Source organism: Acipenser ruthenus, chromosome 2, assembly GCF_902713425.1.
Source record: "Acipenser ruthenus chromosome 2, fAciRut3.2 maternal haplotype, whole genome shotgun sequence".
Taxonomy (NCBI): domain Eukaryota; kingdom Metazoa; phylum Chordata; class Actinopteri; order Acipenseriformes; family Acipenseridae; genus Acipenser; species Acipenser ruthenus.
The window spans coordinates 12,437,859-12,456,417 of NC_081190.1; the positions used below are offsets into that span (position 1 = coordinate 12,437,859).

Consider the following 18,559-nt stretch of genomic DNA (forward strand, 5'->3'; position numbering starts at 1 on the left):
CTTATAAATCAATGCAGGAAGAGCGATTTAAAAATCATAACAAGTGCTCTGGCTTTTCTGTTCCATACCACATCATGGATCATTATTGCTGTGTTACCTGTCTGACAAAACTGGACAACAATCCTTAAACTATCAATGCACTAAAGCAGATAAAGGTATGTTATTTAAACAGTTGTAGCAACACATTGGGACGTGTAATGCTATATTTTTCGGAAAACCCGCTACTTACTCTTTAAAGTATCTGTGTTTTGACATCTATCTAATACATTTCATGTGCTCTTTCAGCAGGTATGGTTACAGATCAATTTCTGGGAAAGTAGGAGGAATGAACTGCACAGGACAAGAAGAGAGAAGAATGAGAATGTGATGCTTCCATGCGTGTTTCAGCAGCATTACCACGGGGGTTTGATGCAGGGGCCAGGAGAGGTGACTGCCGATGCGCTCTCCAGTAAGTAGCACCTCAATCAGTCTGCCTTCAGCTTGCCAGCCACACACTGCCCATTACACATGAAGGAGAAGGCCTATGCAGGCCAGACTTTCTTGAAAGTCATTAATAGACATCACCCTATGTAAACACATGACTTCATAGTGACATGGATGCACACAAATACAGCCTTGGGGTCTATATTCCAGTAACACATATCATCCAATTTGTTACAAAAATTGATTTACTAGCAGTACTAAAATGATTTAAATTGATCAAATTGTTCATGCAGGTACTATAACAACTATCCTCTATCAATTAAGCCCCCACACTCACACACACACACTACTTGAAATGTATTCTTTTTAACAGCTTCAATGATGTGGATTTATAAATTTAGGAAAGGACATGATTAGTTGGAGAGGGGAAAGAGTGGGCTTTGTTTATAGGGAGGGATAAAAGGGTCACATGTGGAGGAGTGATGAAGTGGTGCTGTAGAAGGAAGAAATAAGTCTGAAAGATGGGGCAAGAGTCAAGATTAGGTCACCAGCCTGCATTATCAAAGCACAAATAAATGGGTTTGGCTTGGGTGATAGGATGAGAGGTTAAAAAGTAAAAAGGGGAGAGAGATTTAGAGGGTGGTTTCCAGGATTCTTCAGTTTCATGAGAGGATGTGAAATGCTAACACTGCAAATATGTTAGTCATTCAGTTAAACCAGACATTTGACCAACTGAACATACAGACATAAGAAAATTATGGTCGAGAGGAGACATACGGCCTATCTAAGCTCGTCCGGTTCCCTGTCGCTGACTGATCTCAGAACGGGTTGGGTCTTAAAGGATCCCAGTGTTTCAGCATCAACATGACTAGGTAGCCCATTCCACACCCTCAACATTCTCTGTGTAAAGATGGATCGCCTTCCCTCTGCCCTATCTCCATTTAATTTCCAACTGTGCCCTCTGGTCCTTGTTTCTGTATTGCACCAAGTATTGGTTAGGCTTAACTATGTCAACTCCTTTTACGATTTGAAAGTGCTCTAAGTGTGGTCTTACCAGTGCATTATACTGTACAACCTCATCATAGCCTCCTTCTGGCTATATACCCAAACATTCTGTTTACTTTTTTGATTGCTTCCCCGCATTGCCCTGCCATCTAACACTTTACATTGAATAAAATACTTGTAGGCAAATTAACTACAATTTGGATCAATTTGGCCAACTCCCTGAAATGTCGTTAAATGACTGGATTGACAGAATGACTATCAGCATACTACATTTAGCATTTGTTTTTGTTTATTTCAGAATTATCAAGCTAACCCTTTTTCTACAGCCCACAACATTTTAACCAATCACTTTATTAGGATCTTTTTGGTTGATAGTCCAGCTGCATCTGGTTGATCCTTTTTAATAAAATCTGTGTAAAGTTACCAATTTGCTTAAAGTAGTGTATTGTAAAGTATATAAATGTATGAAGTAGTGTATGTCTCATTCTTTACCATGTAATCCAGGGTTTTAGGGTCCTTGTGTAAAATGTGGACGCTTATGCTCTGATTGTGTTTGCCTGGCTGCTTTCTCTCTGTCTATAATACAGCATAGTGAAAGCACAGTAAAGTGCAGACAAGCATGGTACATCAAAGCACGTATGGTAAAGCATTGTAAAACTACATTTTGCCCACAGTAAACCAAACTATATCTGTAATATAAATACTGGGAAAGCATGACAAACTAAATGACTGTCGATTCCCCATAGTAAACCGTTAGAAGGATAAATGTACTGTCCAGTGGGACTTCAGCAGCTTTGCATTGACTTCCTGGCTGTGCAGTGCACTGGCTGAGCTCTCAGAGCTAGAAGCAGAGGCAGTGCAGTGTGGTGCTGAGCAGACTCTTTTCCTCCAGCAGCTGTCTACAGGTGCAGCAGGAGCAGCTGGAATGGGACAGAATGCCAGCGTCACTCAGGCTCCACTGCAGACACAGCAAACCAGTCAAGGTAAAAATAATCAAATAAATAGCATCCTGAGGAGAATAGTATATCAGGTTCACAGCATTACAAAAACAGATTATGCTACAGTACACAATCTATAAAACGGGATTTTGTTAATGGAATTTTCCAGTACTAAACACGGAGTAAACATGGATTTATATTTGACTGCAGGAAGCTTTTTAGACCTTGGATGAGATTTTGAAATGTCTCACATGAGAACATAGTGGATACTTGGCACCACTGTACACTGTCCGATATGAAGGCGAGGTGGGATTTCTTTTAAATCTGACCCTTCTGACCTAACTGTTGTTTGAGGAATGAGGCTTACATCTTGAATGGTTCTTAGAAATGTGTGGGCAAGCTTAGGCCACAGCCTGGACATGGCACAATCACCCATGTTACATCAACGGCTTCAAAACCGCAAAGTTAAAACCAACTATCTGCATAAGGAAGCAACTACTTCCTCAAAATAAATACAAAAAGGGGGAACTATACAATGTCTGTCATGCAATTTGTATATGATCAGTAAATGGTGGTAATTTCCTCACTTCAAATGCTTTCAAACCTAATTTGCTGAACCTGGTTAAAATAAGGAGAGCGAGAGTCCAGGTTTTTTACCGTTAGATAATTCTGTATTTTTACCTTTGGGACCAGGGTTCAAACCTTGGGCAAGTCACTGTGTGCCATCTATAGTAACAGCTGCTTGGGGCCTTTTACAAACAGTCTTCTGGATGAAGCATGTTTTGTAGCTGACAGGATTCCACAGCAGATAACTCCTGCCAAGTTTGGCACATAATACATCAATGTTATCCCAGAAAGCCCTAGGTGAAGGTACAGAGTTAAAGTGGCAGATGGTGTTCAATGGACATTAACAAACATGTTCAAAATACATGTTATAAGTGCAGTTGAAAGCCCACTATGTCATTTTCTAAAGCATGAAGCAAGCAGGCCTCATATAGCCAGTTTGTTGAGTATGAAAGAGTAAAATGCTGGTTGATTCATTTGAAATATAGTAGACTTCTGTTAATCCGTGTTTCAATAATTCGTGTTTCGATAATCCGTGCGGTTTAATACAGTGCATTATCAAAATGTATTAGTGCAGAAATCATCTGATCTATGCAGAAGCGAATATTCGCACACTTTATTAGTGCGGAAATCAGCGTATCTGTGTGGAAGCGGATGGCCATTACTTAATTTAATTCAGTACAGTATAGTGCAAGCCAATGGACTGTACTGTATTGTAGTTACTGAAACCAGTGACAACCGAGCAGAAAGCAGACTGAATATGATGAGCAGTTATGACAATTAAAGACTTTAAGAGCAAGATCAGTGACTTTTTTAAACCAACTCTCTCTGCCTCTGAACAGCGCTGATTATGTACAGTACATATTTTGACCATTGCTGGGACATTATATTTTATTTGCATTATTGCATTTTTCAAGTTTTCAATTAATAACACAGGGATTTCCCAAACAGTAAACTCAATTTCAGCTAATCCATGTCTCTCTCTCTCTCTCTCTCTCTCTCTCTCTCTCTCTCTCTCTCTCTCTCTCTCTCTCTCTCTCTCTCTCTCTCTCTCTCTATATATATATATATATATATATATATATATATATATAATACATCTGTGTATGAAATATCATAAAAACTAATGTATTCTTGTTTAGAATTACTCTTTTTATTATTTTCTGATTCAAGCACCCATGTGCCCTCAAGAAGGCTCTTGTATTTTCTCCACATTCAGCTGGTACACCAATTTAACCATTAAGAGTTGTATTCAGCAGTAATTATGGGAAAGAATAAGGAACCCAATGACTTTACAAGGGGCATGCTAGTGGGTGCCAGTGCAACCACCTTATGTCTCAACAAAGTGGTTTCAACTATATTTGAAAAACCAAGCTGCTGAGACGGTGTACTAATCCACACAATGTTTGCACACAATCAGCCCGTAAAGTAAAACCCTGCGTAGTGCTTTGTTACTGAAGCTAGCTGTGTTTAGATACATTTTGACCTCACACTTGAACTTGTGTGTGTTGACATATTATTAGTACACATTTCTGGAAATGCTCTACAGTGAAAAGACTTGGTGTCTAATTGATAAAGCTGCACATTTATAATGGATGCTATATTTATCCTCTGCTGCTGGGTGGCCATCTGCAGCTGTCAGCAGGGATATGATAGAGATATTGAGAGAATGTGCATGTTCTCAAGGGTTTGCCTGTTACCCTTTTCATTCTTTTTCCCTACCCTTGAAATGTGTTAATTAGAACATGAATTGAAAGTTGTACTGTCTTATAAATTACCTACAGTTTCCTCTGATTTTCTAAAGACATGCATGTGTATCAGGTGGTTCACTGCTGTTACATACACTGCTGAACCGTGTGTGATAGGTGAGGTAATGGGATACGAGTCTGAGACCCTTTTGTACAGCAGCTTACTTGGGAACTGTCGACAGTTCTCACCGAGGCTCAGTCTGTCCCTTATAAAAGTTGACCATAGCAAAAGCATTGCAAAGTGTAATAAAGGATAGAGGAAGCATGGTCAAGCATAGGTAGGCATTGTAAAGAATAGTAAGGTTTGGTAAAGCATATCAGTAAACATGGCAAACGATGGTAAATGCAAAGTATTATTTATTTATTAGCAGATGCCCTTATCCAGGGCGACTTACAATTGATACAAGATATCACATTATTTTTACTTACAAATTACCCATTTATACAGTTGGATTTTTACTGGAGCAATCTAGGTAAAGTACTTTGCTCAAGGGTACAGCAGCAGTGTCTTCCACCTGGGATTGAACCCACAACCCTTCGGTCAAGAGTTCAAAACCCTAACCACTACTCCACACTGCTGCCCCATTATCATGGGAAAAGGATGGTAAATAGAGTAATACCCTTGTGTAAGGTGTTACACAGTTGGTAAAGCAAAATGTCAACTTGGAATGAGAAAATCGCAGTTAGGTGTATATTAAAAAAAAAATGTGTTCCATTTAGTGAAAACATTAGATAACATCATTTGCGTGGTTCCACGCTTTGCTGTGGTCCCTTTTAACTGTTGTCTTATACCTCTGAGCAGGTCTTATTGCTTAAACACTATGCATTGTACCGGTCAGACTTGAAATGATGTACTATTATTTATTTATTTATTTATTTATTTATTTGGCAGACGCCTTTATCCAAGGCGACTTACAGGTGTTACAGTGAAGTACAGGGTTACAATGCCAGCTTAATATTTAAATATAGTGTAGTTTACAGTAAGTGCAAATAATACTACTAAAATATAATATGAACTAAGATGCAACAAATTAGGATTACAACAAGTTATATCTACAGTGACATAATAGTGCAAGGGTAGTGCATTATCTGAGGATCCAGTAACGTGGTGCATAGGTCAGGCAAGTCCAGTGCATACTAGGAGCGGCAGAGCAAGAGTTTTACAAGTGCAGTCTAAAGAGGTGGGCGTTGAGGAGGCGGCAGTGAGAGATGGAGCAGTGCTGAAGTTCTCCGGTAGCTGGTTCCACCAGAGGGGCTAGGGAAGAGAAGGAGCGGGCATGGCAGTGGAGGGAAGGCATGACCAGTCGGACAGTAGAGGAGGAGTGGAGAGGGCGAAGGCTTCTTTTAACATACAGTATGAATAAAACAAATAGAATTAAAAGCATATAATAGTGTAAGATGTAAGTCAAATGTAGAAATATTTGGTTGCAGAGTTTTCTTTTTAAACATACTATTTGTTATATCAATTAAAAGCTGTGGTGATTAATGTGGTCCAAGAAGAAAGGAGGATAATTCTCACCTGAACTATCGAGAAATACCTGATAACAGGTATTATTTGTTCATTATGAACATTTTATTCACACATAGATTATTAAAATACCCTTGCAAGGAGGCTCTGCCAGCAGTCAATGTCTGATGCACTTTGATACAGTAATCTGCCATCAGCATTTATTTTCTTATCTGTATATTGTAAACTAGAATAGGAATCAATTGATGATGTAGATTTGGCGCCGTATTCCCTAAAGTAAAAAGCAGATTTTCTTTCCCCCTAACAGAACTCTTAGATTAAAAGCACATCATCAACCATAAGTCGATACCGTTCTGGCAGCATAAGGAAGACTGACATGTCTAGTCAAGTACCAACAGAAACAAGCGATAAATCAATGTAGTTTTTTCTTCCTGCTGAAAGAATCACAACACCTTGTTTCACCCTGGACGATATCAATGCGCAGAAGTTAGTTGGTAATAATGGGCTCCATTTTAATGAACTTAATGACTGTGGTCAGTACTCTATTTTGAACTGTTAGGGCTGGGTCTTAGCTTATTATTTTCCTTCTCTTTGGTCTTTTAAAATGAACAAAGCTAATTACTGCTCAAGCATATGCCCTGGTCCTGTTTATTACTTAAGGGAGATTCCATCAGTGGAGGATTGATTAATATACAAAGACATTTAATCCTGTCAATCGTGGACTATAGCTTCAGGAACGGAGAGTAATTGCATTTCGTAGTGAACTTCAGTAGCTTAGTCTTAGCTTATACAGCAGGTAAGTATAGTAGAACACAACATAGTCATACTATATATACTAATGTTAGCAAACATGGGTGTCCAGAATGTAAACTTTATTATTATTATGATAGTTATGCCTACTGTATCTTTTTCAGTAAACTTCCATATTGGCTGATAAATAGAAACTTGATACCACTTGATCTTTTCTTCCTTGTTGCTAATCCCCTGCATGGATGTAACTTTTCCTGGAACACTAACCATGATCCCTAATAGACTGAAGGGTATGGCTGAGTGCACAGAAATGTCCACTTATTGCTGGCTTCCAATGTAATCAGCAGGAGGTTGATGAAATGTGTGTTAATAAGACTTGTTCAACATCATTGAGTAACTTTGCAGATTACGTTTCCTTAAAAATTGTTGAAGGAACTGTGTACTGTATTTTAACTGGGTAGGTTCACAGCTCTTAATTCAGCAAATGACAATCAGTTTGTGCTCCCTTATAATAAACTCCCAGGGAGAATTCTACTAAACCAATCCAATTAAATTAAAGGTTCAAAATAGCTGTCAACCACTGTAAACAGCAAACCCTTATAAAAGTTTCCCATGGGGAATCTGATGTGACTTTAACAGTGTTAGGGCTGCAGTTTTCCAGTTGGGTCTTTCATACAAAGAGTGCATGATACACCCCTCTGATACGATTAGAGGGAGCCACAGAACACAATATTATATGTCATTATCATTTTAACATTATTTCAACAAAAAAGACTTTTGAAAAAACATTTTAATACTGTGAGTAAAACTTTAAGAATAAGGCCTAAAATTTCTCCAAGAGAGAATGTTTTGTTGATGGTGAGCTAACACCCTACCATCATGTTTCCTGGAATTTTCATCTCTACATCATTACCCAGGCCCACTCTCATTTACTAATGAAGCATTGGCACTGCATCATCAGCTGCCCTGCCACAGGGCTAATGCACTGTGTTTATACAAGCTATTCTCTAATAATCTCGAACAATCCTTTTCCAGGGCCCATTGAACTTGCCTAGCTCCTTCCGGGGTTACATACATTCACAAGATCATTAAATAATTCATTGGTTCTTGCTGCAATCCAATTTATATAATATGAGGGCGGTATAAAAAGCATGTTTCCGAAGTGGGAAAATGTCAGTAAACGTATACAATTTTATATATCTCTTTGTTAGGGGTGATCGAAATCAATGGGTGATTTCTGTATAGACTTTCAAGCCTCTTGTCACCAGCCGGACAGCAACTGTTTCCAAACTCCTGACCATGGAGGTAATGGTCCAGCCGGGTATTTCCATCACGACTTCTTGGGTACTGACCCCAAACTAGCTCCAGACGACTTTCCTCCCTAACTCCACAGGAGCACATAGGGCAATGCAGCCCTCCCTGTGCAGGCTCCTCAAGTGAGTCTCAGAGTAATCCTCTAGCAGGAAGTACCACTCAAAGGAAGCGGGGTGCATTGTGGAGGCTGTAGTTTCTTAACAGAGACTTGCATTTTCTAAATGATCATAAAATAAAAATATGAAGATAACAGCAATGTTCCAATTGGCAAGAAGGGGTAGGAATATCGTTAGGTTGTAATTTTGAAGTGAAATAACAATTTGTTTTGGGTTTAAACTGCTCACCAGAAAATAAGTAAAAACATACATTACATACTAGCATATCTGTGATTTTACATTTTTATGGATTTTTTTTTTCTTTGTCAGGTATAATTTTGTTTATTAGTCAGAGCATCATTTTTTAACAGACTGTGTCAGGTATAATTTCGTTCATTAGTCAGAGCATCATCGAAGAGACTGTGTCAGGTATAATTTTGTTTATTAGCCAGAGCATCATTTCTGAAGAGACTGTGTCAGGTATAATTTTGTTCATTAGTCAGAGCATCATTTTTGAAGAGACTGTCAGGTATAATTTCGTTCATTAGTCAGAGCATCATTTCTGAAGAGACTGTGTCAGGTATAATTTCATTCATTAGTCAGAGCATCATTTCTGAAGAGACTGTGTCAGGTTTAATTTCGTTCATTAGTCAGAGCATCATTTCTGAAGAGACTGTGTCAGGAATAATTTTGTTCATTAGTCAGAGCATCATTTCTGAAGAGACTGTGTCAGGTATCATTTTGTTCATTAGTCAGAGCATCATTTCTGAAGAGACTGTGTCAGGTATAATTTCATTCATTAGTCAGAGCATCATTTCTGAAGAGACTGTGTCAGGTATAATTTCGTTCATTAGTCAGAGCATCATTTCTGAAGAAACGGTGTCAGGTTCAGGGATTGCCTAACAGTTTAAGCAAGCACATCAAATATGGCTGCTCGTGAAGAAACCCTGAAATGCTTCCCAACCTGAAAATGTTGAAATTTAAGCCTTTTGCTGACATGGAAATATTTAAATGTAATTCTGACTGATGTAGTTTAGTGTACCATTCAACTTGCACAATGTATATTTTATTTAGTCATCAATTCAGGAAGTTAGTGATGTCTAATTAATGTATTTAGGCAAACAAAATGCCATTAGTTTCGTGGGACATGCAAGTTCTAACACACTTGTGCAGAACATGTGCTTTTGAAGCTTCATTGCGTAAATCTTATTATGTGTCACTTTTATAGACACGTTTCTATAGTCAGATTTATATGAAAGTGGATAATTGGAGGGTTATGCAATACAAAGGGGTTTGACACAGATGGTAAAACATGTGTGCCGCTGCAATGTGTAATGATTGTAGGATGCAAACAGGCAGAGTTTTGTTACTTTGGCTACATTAGTTCCAGCTTCTGCAGATCTTCAACACCTATAACATTGTAGATATAGAACAGATACTGTATTAGTCTCAGTTGCAGCTATTCATTCTAAACTTTCTGTCTAGCTCTGCTAATTATAAAACCCAGCAGAATACAGAATGTTGTATTTTGTTCCCTTATGTTCTGTACTGTAAGAGTCTGTGTTTGTCTCATCGGTATTACAGCTGTTGGTGACAAGACATCAGTCAGGAGATGCTTACTAAAGACACAATCAACAGAACCTAAACATGTTAATAGTCTTCAATGATGTACTGAATAACAGGAAACAACATTCTCACCCACACAAATGTCATTGTTATGTGTGACTAATTATTCCAGCTGTAACCCATTTTTACACAAGTAGCAACAGTGGGAATGATAAGCACACATATATGAAGCTTATGAAGGTGTCAGAATGATGAATTTAGTGAAACAGAACAGAACATTAGCAGTATATGCAGTGAGGTAAATCTCAATCAATCATGTTGTGACAGCTAGCTACCGAGTAGCAAAGATTCCACTTTACAGCTCACTGCTGGGGTGCTGTTTTGTGTTTTGCTCTGATTGCTCAAGGGGCAGAGTTCCTGGCTACTGCTGATGTAATGGCCATTCTACTCCTGACTTGCATTTAGAGAGATGACAAGCAGAATTGAATCCTGATTTCCATTACACAAGAGTAGATGTTAAAACTTCATGCTGATTTGAACTCGGCTCTTGCCAAGAGAAGCACCAACTAAGACGTAGCTTTACAGTAAACTAATGTGATCCATATGTGTCTCCATCCATTTGCACTTCCTTCCATATGATGATGTAGATATCCTTCTGTCTGGTGTTAATGGCTGAAGTGTAATGCTGGCTCCAGGGATCAGCTTATTTTGCCTCCCTGGCACATCAGCACACACAATGGCTGTGATGCTGGCTCCTGGGATCAATCACAGTGCGGCCTCCCCAGTGCATCAGCATGACAACCGTCTTGATTGAGCTACAGACGTGCTCAAATTTGTAGGTACCCCTCCACAAAAAACGAAGAATCCATTCTTGGGTGCTTTTAGCTGTGTGTTTTGGGTCATTATCCTGTTGGAGGACCCATGACCTGCGACTGAGACAGAGCTTTCTGACACTGGGCAGTACGTTTCGCTCCAGAATGCCTTGATAGTCTTGAGATTTCATTGTGCCCTGCACAGATTCAAGGCACCCTGTGCCAGGCGCAGCAAAGCAGCCCCAAAACACAACCAAGCCTCCTCCATGTTTCACTGTAGGTATGGTGTTCTTTTCTTTGAAAGCTTCATTTTTTCGTCTGTGAACATAGAGCTGATGTGACTTGCCAAAAAGCTCCAGTTTTGACTCATCTGTCCAAAGGACATTCTCCCAGAAGGATTGTGGCTTGTCAATATGCATTTTAGCAAATTCCAGTCTGGCTTTTTTATGTTTTTCTTTCAAAAGTGGAGTCCTCCTGGGTCTTCTTCCATGGAGCCCACTTTCGCTCAAAAAGCAACGGATGGTGCGATCAGAAACTGACGTACCTTCACCTTGGAGTTCAGCTTGTATCTCTTTGTCAGTTATCCTTGGTTCTTTTTCTACCATTCGCACTATCCTTCTGTTCACTCTGGGGTCAATTTTCCTCTTGCGGCCGCGCCCTGGGAGGTTGGCTACAGTTCCATGGACCTTAAACTTCTTAATAATATTTGCAACTGTTGTCACAGGAACATCAAGCTGCTTGGAGATGGTCTTGTAGCCTTTACCTTTACCATGCTTGTCTATTATTTTCTTTCTGATCTCCTCAGACAACTCTCTCCTTTGCTTTCTCTGGTCCATGTTCAGTGTGGTGCACACAATGATACCAAACAGCACAGTGACTACTTTTCTCCATTTAAATAGGCTGAATGACTGATTACAAGATTGGAGACATGTGTGATACTAATTAAAGAAACTAATTAGTTTCAAATATCACTATAATCCAATTATTTATTATCTTTTCTAAGGGGTACCAACAAATGTGTCCAGGCCATTTTAGAATATCTTTGTAGAATAAGCAATAATTAATCTCTTTTCACAGCTTCTTTGCTTTATTCTATGACATACCAAAGGCATGCAAGTATACATGATAAAATAGCTTTTAATTTCACCACTTTTCAGGAGGAATGAAGCATTATTTCAATGAGCTGTAAGGGTACCAACAAATTTGAGCACGTCTGTAAGTAGGGTACATCTCTGGGGTCTTCAAGTGGGCACCTTCCATCCTCAGTGTTTCGTTGACTAGCCCACAACACCTCAAGAGGACTCGACGGTGATTCTGGCGTCCCAGCATCACCCCCCTCCGTCCCCCACTCAACTCAGCCCAGCTTACTTACCTGTACATCAGCGTTTCTTTCTTTCTATTGTGCTTGAGATCCCCAGCCAGAATCTTTCCGTCTCAACCACAGCCAGTTGCTGCTCCTCTCTGCTGCTTCAGATAAGTTCTTCACTGTGCGAAGCAACTCTTGGCCACTGAATCCGACGTCTCTGAGAAACCGGGTTGTAGAGTGTGCCACAAATCCTCGACAACCCACCTCCACTGGGTAAACCTGGACTCTCCATCCTCGCTGTTCCGCTTCAGTGGCTAGTTGAGCATACTGCAGTTCCTTCCTCTCATACGCCTCAACTACAGCATCCTCCCATGGCACTGTTAACTCTACCAGGTGAACAAGGCGTGCTGATCCAGACCACAAGACAATATCTGGTAGAAGGTTAGTGGTGGCAATCTCAGGTGGAAAAATAAGCCGTTGACCAACATATGCCAGCATTTTCCAGTCTCTAGCAGCTTCCAGTTGTCCTGGGCGAGGATTGGTTTTAACACCTTTTCTTGGTGGTTGCTCTCCTGGGCGGAGGAATGTTGTCTTTTGTGTGTAATGTTTTGATGGAACAGGTGGCAACTTATTGGTCATGTTACGCTTGTCTTCCAATGCTTAGGCCAAACATCGCAGCACCTGGTCATGGCGCCAAGTAAACCGTCCTTGGCTAAGAGCCACCTTACATCCTGTCAAAATGTGCCTTAATGTTGCAGGTGATGAACACAAAGGACATGAGGGATCCTCTCCTACCCAGAGGTTTAGGTTCCGTGGTGATGGGAGAATATCATATGTTGACCTGATAAGGAAACTGATCCTGCTCTGTTCCATTGACCATAGGTCTTGCCAGCCAATCTTGCGTTGTTCCACACTCTCCCATCTCATCCATTCTCCCTGCTTGGCCTGGGAAATGGCCTTTATACACCTCATTCTCTCCTCCTGCTTTTGCACCTCGTTGACTACCAGCTTCCTCCTTTGAGCTGGGGCTGCCTTGTGCCATGTAGGAGGAGCTGAACTGAGACCAAGACCCCCTCTTCCATGCTGAACTTGCCCCATGATATCACCAATTCGAAGGGCAGCCTTTGCATCTTCCACAGCTTTCTTTGCCGCCCACTTTCTTCCAGTTTTCAACACAGGTGCTGCCTCCCTTACGCATTTGTCACGTGACTCTACTAATGTCATTTCCAGTCTGACCTTGGCGCACTTAAACTCCTCGGTTAGAGCGGAGACTGGTAGCTGCAGTATTCCTTTACCATAAAGTCCCACTCTGCTGAGGCAGCGTGGAACTCCCAACCATTTCCTGATGTATGAACTGATTAAAGCTTCCAGCTTCTCTACTGTTGTCAAAGAAACCTCATACACAGTCAGTGGCCACAGCAACCTCGGCAGTAGACCAAACTGAAAACACCAGAGTTTTAGTTTGCCTGGTAGAGCGCTGCTGTCTATGCTCTTCAACCCTTCCACTGCTTGTTGTCTAACTTCTCCCACACAAACTGTGTCCTTTAGATCCCCGTCGTACCATCTCCCAAGACTTCTCAGACACTGTTGGTATTGCCTCACCATTAATGAAGAATGTTTTATCTACTACTTTACCTTTAATTATAGAGATGCTCCTTGAATTAGTGGGCTTGAATTGCGTTCGTGCCCATTCAATGTTATTGGTTAATTTGCACAATAACCGACTAGTGCAGGCTACTGTTGTAGTCATGGTTGTCATGTCATCCATGTACGCTCGAATTGGTGGTAGTCGCATTCCAGAAGCCAAGCGCTCTCCTCCTACTACCCATTTTGATGCCCTAATGATTACTTCCATTGCCATGGTAAAAGCCAGTGGAGAAATGGTGCATCCTGCCATTATTCCAACCTCTAGGCATTGCCATGTAGTGCTGAATTCTGAAGTTGAAAAACTAAATTGCAAATCTCCAAAGTAGGCTTTCACTAAATTTGTTATTGTCATCGGTACACTGAAAAAATCAAATGCCCAAAGAAGTTCATGTGGCACTGAACCATATGCATTAGCCAAATCCAGGAATGTCACATGGAGCTCCTTCCTCTCCTTTTTAGATGATTGAATTTGTTGCCAGATCACATTGATGTGTTCTAAGCATCCTGGGAAACCTGGAATGCCCGCTTGTATATTAGTGCCTGTGTTTCCCTGGAGAATTGATCCTGCTGTGGGGCTGTCTCTTTATAAAGACTGTCACATTTACCTCTGGAAAAGAGGTTTCAGTCCAGTCTCAAGAAAGAATGCCTCTAACACAGAACCGGCAGAACACTAAACAACAAAGACATACCAGATGTCAAGAAAAATCAGCTGTTATTCAACCCATCCCACCCTCCTACAATTTTAGTAAAACTGAATGCTCTGCTGTCAAGGTTTTTAGAAATAAAAACAACAAAACTGGTATTTCAGGTGTTAGTATAAACAGCACAGCCTCAGTAAACCATTAACAATAATAAAGCATCCCCCCTAAGGTGACTAGCATCAGAACCCCTGGAAGCACCAAAGGTACAAGCACTTCCCCAATGACTAACAACTTCCCCAGTGCCTGTCTCAATAGTTGTAAACCAGTTGCAAACAAGTCTTGGGTGAAATGTACTAAACAAGCGCAATGCTACATGAGACTTTCTAGGGAATGCTTTGCGGCAGCAGTTTTACTTTGCGGTTCAAGCTTAGATGAATATGCATTTATGTGCATTCCTGCATAAATTTGCAAAAAGGGGGCGGAGATAGTGCAAATGAGGGTTCTCAAATATTATAATGAGATGTACGAAAGCTCCCGGCAATTGCAACACTTACAATTGCAGCCATTTGTTAAGAACTTTTGAAAGCACGTTTTAAACAGTCGCAATTGTTGCTGGCATTTCCCAGTCCTCATTTTCTCGTGCGTTGCCAGTTGTGCTCAATGCACTTCGTGTGAGTAGACGATCTGTAATATAGCTGCTCAGTGTGAGCTGGAGCATAAACGTACCCGCTGGGTTGTTGTTGGATAAATGGACTAGCCAGTCAAACTTTATTAGGGATCCTGTGTTCAGTTATTGCTCCAAGCGGAGGTAGGGTTTGTTTATTTTTCGGGTTGTTGTTTGTTTTGGTTTCCCTGCTGTAAATAATAAAAGTAGCCTAAGTCATGTATTGTGTTGGAAAACAGATGGCAGTCTCCAAGCTCTTTATTGCAGAACAGTAAACATACAGCCACTTCACCACAATATTAAAATAACATAGGTAAAATGAAGACAGAACAGAATGCATTGTACAGATGACATTTACATTTAACAAAAACAATGTTATTTTGATTCTTGCACCCTTGCATGTATAGATGTTATCCTTCGGGCACCCTCTGCTCCAGCAAACCACAACTCAACTCCTGCTAATCATTTGAACAATGTCGCACAACTCTCGCAATGTATAATGCTAGAAATCTCATTACGAAGACGCAACAAATATTTAAATTAGTATATTGCGGCTCTCTTCATTAACATATTTTCTCTTAGTACATACGACAAAATGTTTACTTTGCTAAGTGTCGCAACGAACATGTAAATTGAGGTATGTTTGCGCTGCGACTGGCCCATCTTAGTACATCTACCCCTTAGTGTGTTCCCTGGCTAACCTGCATATTTCTTGGCCAACCAGCAAGAAAAATGAGTCCCCTGTTGGGATGGAGACTAGCTACAGCCAAATTGCCCCACTTGTTTAAACTCACCTTAGCAGCTACCCCCTCTGACATTTTACAATATGGCTTAAGCCCTTGCCTGTGAATTTATTTGACAGGAAGTAGTATTGATAAAATAGTTGAAGAAATGTACTGGCTAAAAATAAGTGCTGCCATTTGTATAGGCCCACTTTTCTGCAATTTTTGTTTAATGTGTTTATTTATTTTGAATTTTCAGCCTACTTTGTTTGCATAATAAGTGTATTGGGACAGCTACAGCTATTTTTTCAATCATCATCAACATCATTATCATCAACACCATCATGATAAAAGCAATACTAGTTTTGTATACTAATATAGCATTCATGGGCTTTCTATTGATGACAGTGACACATCTTTTAACTACAGGCCTACAGGGCATTTATTTATTAGAAACATTAGTATTGTATGCTTACCCTTACCATGGTGAGATGTATTTGTCTGTATTCAAATGAAAATTGTTTATCATGGGCATCTCATAACAGTTTACTACTTAATAGCTGGTTAGTTATGAGGCTTAGCTGATAACGACTACCATCAGCAAAATATTCTAGGATGTGCCTTCTGATGCAGTATGACAGCTTCATGATTATTACATTGTACAGCTGCTGCTTCGATGGAGAGGATCATAATCATACAGATAGTAGTTCATGAATATGCATGTGCTGTGCAAAGAAGCCAGATAGGGTCTTCATCATGAATTGGGTCTCAATGTACACTTTTGAGTTTTTGGACATTAATCTACAGTATTCCAATATCAGAGATATTATATTCACATTGTTATGTAAATGTGGTTGAAACTAAGGAATCCACACACGTTCATCACAATCAGCTTGGCAGCAGAAGCGGTCCTTGACAATACTGTTCGTTTGTGGCAACCTCTCAATTCACATTACTGATTAGGTGAAATAGCATGAAAGTGGACCTAAATAAATTACATTAAACATATTTATGAATATAAAGGCGATCATTAGGTGGTGGTCAACTTACAGGTACCCCATTTTCATTTACTCCAAATATGTCTACTCGGCATTAATCTGAGGTATAGGAATAGCAAAAATGAAGGCTGTGTTCTATTTAAACTGGCCTAAAGGATAATGACATTAATAACACATTAACTAATGGCTATTAGTTTTCCTAAAAACAAGTAAACATGATGTCCATAATCTTGAGCTACAGTGCCTTTCCTTACCTTAAGGTAATGTTGGGTAATCCAATCCTGTTTAAAGAGCGAACACTGACAGCAGGAGGTGGATACAAATCCTTTCAGTGTTAATTTGACCAGTGATGAATTATGTCTGATTTATTCTATCGATCAAGACAAAACTCTACAAGTGTAGCTTGTCTGCTCCTGCCTTGAAAGGTGACTCAAGGTGCTTGAAGGATTGCTTGCAGTGAGTTATCTGCGATGATGGATGCTGTTAGGCTTTGAATTTTCTGTTTATAAATAACACCAGTGATTACTACATGTCATTCTTATTGAACTAAACATTACAAACCAGTGTGATATCGCAATCATTCATTAGGACTCGATTTTCTAAGATATTATATAATTAAAGAGAATGCCTTCTACCTATTTTTTCTAATGATTCAGAAATTGTATATATGTATGCAACCCAGAACAGGCTAAATTGATATCATACCTGGTGATTTAATTGGTGCTGAAGTCAGTATAGTTTGCATATACCTTATAAGAAACTGCTTGGATTCATGTAAAATACCACATACAGATTAAACATGCCTTTGTTAAATCTACACAATTGAGGAATGCTACACAATTTTAACATGTTATAAAAGGTGGAATTGCATATGGAATTGCATTCAGTATCCATTATAAACTCCACATAAAGTTTGAAATTATAATAATAATACGTGCATTTTCCCATGAATTTCCAGTGCTTCACCAAGCTTTCCTATGTGTTACAGTGCTTACATTTTAATATTTTTACCAATATACAGAAGACCACAGTAAACCTTGAATGGATGTTTTGCTGAAAATGTATTGCAGAAGGGTCGAATGATCAGCCCTGCAAGAAAGGAAGTGTTGTGAACTTAAACAAAAACAGAACCAAAACATTGCCTTCAGACCAGCAAAAATATATATAAATAATAAATATGCCTGATAGTACCTCTGCCGTAAGTCCCTTTCTTTTGACTGGGATTTCTGCAGCCTTTATATACAGTGATGAAAGCACTGAAAATGTGTTGACTGCCTGACTTAAGTTTCTTTTGAGTTTGTCTTTACAGTATATAACTAGCTGCCTAGCATATGGTTTAACTCAGCAATGTATTAATTAATCAGGGCACCAGTTTCCACCCTTCCAGTCACGTTCTCACATGGCTTGAATGGAAGGTAACTAGGGAGACAATTTACATCCTATTCCTGCCAAACCACAACATTAATAATGTTCCTCTCCACACTTACACAGCACACGTAGCCAGTTCTGGTTCTGGGTCACTGGACCTAGCTGTGAATTTCTCAGCAGTTCTTTGTCTCCAGGCCCTGACCAAATATCAGGGTGCTGCCCCAAACCCCCCTGAAGGACTGTAATGGAGTCAAGGTTACCAGCTGCAGCTGCTCCAGGGCAGCTCCTCTCCCCTATGGGATGCTAGTGGCTGCAGTGACTCCCGGGGCAGCAATGACCGGTCCAGCTTCTCCAGGGCAGCTCCTCTCCCCTATGGGACTCTAGTGGCTGCAGTGAAGCACGGCGCAGCGATGACCGGTCCAGCTGCTCCAGGGCAGCTCCTCTCCTCTATGGGATGCTAGTGGCTACAGTGACTCCTGGGGCAGCGATGACCAGTCCAGCTGCTCCAGGGCAGCTCTTCTCCCCTATGG

The 18,559-nt window shown here is 40.1% G+C and overlaps 1 protein-coding gene across 1 annotated transcript in view; it reads left to right on the top strand.

Annotated features, from left to right (window-relative positions):
* The first annotated feature begins 306 nt into the window (after window positions 1-306).
* Window positions 307-18,559, top strand: part of LOC117403877 (ras-GEF domain-containing family member 1B) — a 166,919-nt gene continuing 148,666 nt past the window's right edge. The window contains exons 1-2 of the mRNA XM_058989640.1: window positions 307-448; window positions 2,324-2,411. Of these exons, the coding sequence (XP_058845623.1) occupies window positions 375-448; window positions 2,324-2,411 (162 nt within the window). The 5' untranslated portion in view covers window positions 307-374. The remainder of the gene's footprint in view (window positions 449-2,323; window positions 2,412-18,559) is intronic.